General features: G+C 44.3%; 1 protein-coding gene across 1 annotated transcript in view; it reads left to right on the top strand.

The window, feature by feature from the left end:
• Positions 1–158: 158 nt before the first annotated feature.
• Positions 159–4,490, top strand: part of RUFY1 (RUN and FYVE domain containing 1) — a 9,476-nt gene continuing 5,144 nt past the window's right edge. Inside the window, exons 1-8 of the mRNA XM_010141659.1 lie at positions 159–324; positions 640–757; positions 1,387–1,488; positions 1,798–1,921; positions 2,338–2,396; positions 3,073–3,138; positions 3,382–3,451; positions 4,357–4,458. Coding sequence (XP_010139961.1) covers positions 168–324; positions 640–757; positions 1,387–1,488; positions 1,798–1,921; positions 2,338–2,396; positions 3,073–3,138; positions 3,382–3,451; positions 4,357–4,458 — 798 coding nt within the window. The 5' untranslated portion in view covers positions 159–167. The remainder of the gene's footprint in view (positions 325–639; positions 758–1,386; positions 1,489–1,797; positions 1,922–2,337; positions 2,397–3,072; positions 3,139–3,381; positions 3,452–4,356; positions 4,459–4,490) is intronic.

Here is a 4,490-nt window from a genome sequence, read left to right as displayed (position 1 = left end):
GCCTGTCCCCGGCTCTGCTCTCGCCGCGCACCTCCGCAAGACGGAGACCCAGGCGGGGGGACACCGTGCCTGCCGGCGCGGGGAGGCGCCCCGGGCAGCGCCGCTCTAAAAGCCGCTTATCTTTCTCCACCCGTGTCCCCCCCTGCCCAGGTGTGCGACACCACGCCATGGAGGAGCGCGCCAACCTCATGAACATGATGAAGCTCAGTATCAAAATCCTGATCCAGTCGGCCCTGAGCCTGGGCCGGACCCTGGACTCCGACTTCCCCCCGCTGCAGCAGTTCTTCGTGGTGCTGGAGCACTGCCTCAAGCACGGGCTGAAAGGTGGGCACCCGCCCGGGGGGGGCAGAGCCAGGAACCTGCGTCGCGTCTGGCTGCGTCTGCGGTTTGCCTTCTGCATGAGGTGGATATTCATCGCATGCACTGTGTGACGCCGCTGCGTATGACGGCGTAACTGTGTGGTTACCTTCTCCCATAGCCTGTATTTTGTGCCTCCGAAACGGTCAGGGTGGCTTTAACGCCCTGTTTTCATTGCCATTAGGAGCTGGTAAGACAGAGTAAAACACAGACTGAAAATTGTAATTCTGGAATTGGAAGCCTGTCGCTTTTCCTCACAAACTTCTCTGTACTCCATTGTAGTGAAGAAGACTTTCATCGGACAGAACAAATCGTTCTTTGGTCCTTTGGAGCTCGTGGAAAAACTTTGTCCTGAAGCATCAGATATAGCAACTAGTGTTAAAAATCTGCCAGAGTTGAAGTAAGTTGAATGTTGGGTTCGATGCGTTTCACTGATGCTGCTGGGTAAAAGAATCCTTCTGGTAGTCTCTTGCCTTCCTTAATGAGATCGTGTTCCCAAAGAATAGAATAGGATATGTAGGAGGCATTGACTTCTCCAGGGGATAAGGAGGATATCTCAAAAGACTCGGTGCTTCTGATTCAAACAAGGCTGTCACTTAAAAAACAGCATTTAGAAACTAATACAACCTTGCTAAAAATAACTGTAAAGTCTTCATAGATGTTATCTATCCTCTTCTTTACCTCATTTTTATGGCGTTGTGTCATTTTGTGCATGTAGTAGCAGTACTTAATGTGGGTAATTCAGGATGATGGAAAGAGAGAGCTAGGATGCATCAGCAGTTGGGGGATGGTGGTGGCTGAAAATATGGATGTCTTCCCAAGTCAGGAAGACTTACGCTGTACATGCCCTTCACTGAAGCTGTGGAATGTACTGAAATGCTTCTGTGATCTGGAGACAATACTTCCCCAAGGATTTTTTGTTTGTTATTAAATAACAACCTTCATCTCCTTTTGTAAAAGGAGAATTGTGAATTAAAATTGTGAATAAAATGCTTTGTTTTTACCAGAACGTGTAACTTTTCATTTTAGGACTGCTGTGGGCAGAGGAAGGGCTTGGCTTTACCTGGCGCTCATGCAGAAGAAACTGGCAGATTATCTGAAGGTGCTCTTGGACCACAAGCATCTCTTAAGGTAACAGTACAGGCATGTGGATTATATTCTCCGAGCCCCTGGACCTTGGCATTGCTGCAGTGAGAGGTCGTTCACTGACCAGTTTAACTCTAAGCTTGTTCTTGCAACTTCCAGGGGATTTGTCATAGTTTTTGCAGTGAACCTGCAGGTGAACGAGTGTTTTCTGTGTGAGTTCTGCATCTTCTGCCTTGTGCAGTAAATGAGGGAGAAGGGGCTGATCAACTGAGATTACTGTTACCATGATGTCAGTGGTGGAAGAACCGTCACAACTGTTCGATGTGCAGTGATGCCTTCTGGTATTTCCTCTAGCGAATTTTATGAACCTGATGCGTTGATGATGGAGGAGGAAGGAGCAGTCATTGTGGGTCTGCTAGTTGGACTGAATGTTATTGATGCAAACCTTTGCCTGAAAGGAGAAGACTTGGATTCCCAGGTGAAGATTAATAGTTAAATGGGATCGGTCGGTATAAGTTTGTAGTAGAATTAAGCATACCCATAAATACTTTACTGAGATGTGTCTAGAGTTCTCTCCAGAATGCCCTGTGGTGAAGCTTGTCATGTTTCCCATATTGAATCAAAAAAAAAAGTACATAAGTATCAGTCTCTTTAATCAGCAGTTTATGGAAATGCTGTCAAAACTAATAACTGCTAGGAAACCTAGCATGCAAAATGCGGTTATTTTGATGCTTTTGTGACAACTTGCATATTTGCTGCAGCTAAGAATAATGTAGGTGTTGTCTCTCTAAACTTAAGCTTGGGGTTTCTGCCTTTTGCCAAATATAAAGTAATGCCTGCTGTGCGCAGAAACGCGCTGTGGAGGTGTGTTAATACCTTAAATATGTTTTTCAGGTGGGAGTGATTGATTTTTCCTTGTACCTTAAGGAAACGCAGGACAATGATGGCAAACAGTACGTATGGTGAATTAGTGACTCTTAAATCGTTACGGTTCCTGTAGAACAAACCTGTCAGACGGTCTGAGGGAGCGCACGAGTGTTAGAGAGCTCAGACTGTTCTAATCATCCAACACAGAGAATCCAAACCAGATTTTGTTAGCCAGACAAAAGTACTAACTTCCAAAGGTTGGGCCCGTGGTAGTTTTAACAACAATACAGTGTGGAGAGTTTGTGTCTTGAGCTGAGACCCACCGTTTTAGAGGGTGGTTTTATTTGGTTTTAGGAGATACGATCTGCTAGGTCACCCACTACTGAATCACTGCTTTGTTTCTAAGCACTGTTTCAGAAACGCTGTCAGTTAAGTAGCTGTCTTTGTGGGAGAGATCAGTCGTGGAGGAAAAAATGTAATTTTAGGTGAGATGTTAGGAGAATTAGAGACTGCAGCTGTTAATATCACTCCATTCCATTCCATTCCATACATGGAATCCATGTATTTAGAGGACATTTAGAGTATTTAGTGGAGGAGACTTCATCAACAGCTGCTTCATCTCCCTAGTGCTTCGGGGAGAAACCTTTTCTCCTGAAAAGGTTTCAGCTCAGTTTTCAAGTCTGAGCTGAAAAAAAATAGAAACTAACACTTTAGAATGAAGGAGTTTCATCTCAATCAATAAATTCTCGCTTTTACAACTAGAGATGGAGGGATTACAGCCGTCCTTGACCAGAAGCATTACGTGGAAGAGCTTAACCGACATCTAAGGTGGGATTTTTATCTATTCTAATGTACAAACGCTTGTCCTGTTTAGCTTTTACAGTATGGCTTTGAATGTCTCTGCTGTCAGTCTTACAGATTTTTGTCTGATATTGGAATTTTTTGCCAGCCCACCACAGTATTTTGTTGTTTACAAATGCAAGATGGTAGAAGTATGGTTGAGGATAGGAATAAATGTTGAACACTGGCACTTTTTAAATTGTTTTTGTGCATCTCTTTTGCTTGCTGCAGTTGTACGGTCGCAGATCTTCAGAACAAAATAGACTGCTTAGAAAAGACCAATTCCAAACTGCAGGAAGAGGTTTGTGTCCGGTCTGTTACGTATTTCTCATACCTCTTTTCTATCAGAGGCAAAACTCCCTGAGAATATGCCTTAGACCTAAAATATTTGAGTTGATACTAGTGAAATGTGGGGGATTGATAGGACTGCCATGAGGTGGCACAGGGGCAAAGCACTGTGGAAAGCTTCTGTGTTGTGTTGGCTATTAAAATGCTTTGGGCACCTATTGGTAGATGTTTTTCCTTAATTGAGTTTTTTGTCTTGCAGTGGTAATAATCACACCACCATATTGAACACTCCTTGTCTTTCTTCCTTCTGCACATGCATGTATGTGCATGTTTGTCATGTGAGTTAGACAGAACTTGGAAAAGGAGGAGGAAAAGAACCACCCTTCAATTAGGAAATCTTTACTAGCTGGAAGCTGAAATGGAATCCAGCAGTATGCCTGTGGTGGTTCATTTGGGTTTTATGATAGTGGGTTTGTATAGATAAATAGAGATACAGAGAGAGAGTTCAGAGTGTATCTGCGTAGTCCAATTCCAGTACTTTTGGGGGTATCTCCCCTCGAAAATGCCATAAGGTGCCACCAGTGAATGTCAACCCTGCTGTATGACTTCTAGTTTATACCACAGTGAATACCACAGGTCACAGGTCTGTGGTGGATTTTAGGTTGGGTTTGTTTACACGGTTAATATTTTAAAATAATTAATGAGGGCATGAAGCGGAAGTCAAGTGAATGGGGTTACTGATTTAGGCTGTACAGGGAGTATGGCTGCAGGAGGGTCAGGCAGCTTCCAGGGAGAATGAAGGGGTTGAAAGGAGAAGTCAGCAGCACACCTGCTGCAAAGCTGAGCTGCTAACTTTAGAACTCCTCCAGATGTTGCTTGAACAGTGGTTAAATATAGACGTGTTCTCTTCGTGGACAGCTTGCAGCAGCTACTGACCGCATTGGATCGCTGCAGGAAGAGCAGCAGCAGTTGAAACAACAAAATGAACTAATCCGCGAACGGAGTGAAAAAAGCGTGGAGGTAGGACAGCCATTGAAAGGTGATGAGATCCT

Source organism: Buceros rhinoceros, unplaced genomic scaffold (assembly GCF_000710305.1).
Source record: "Buceros rhinoceros silvestris isolate BGI_N320 unplaced genomic scaffold, ASM71030v1 scaffold32068, whole genome shotgun sequence".
NCBI lineage: Eukaryota > Metazoa > Chordata > Aves > Bucerotiformes > Bucerotidae > Buceros > Buceros rhinoceros.
Note: the sequence above shows the minus strand (reverse complement) of the source record. Positions and strands in the feature narration are given on the sequence as shown.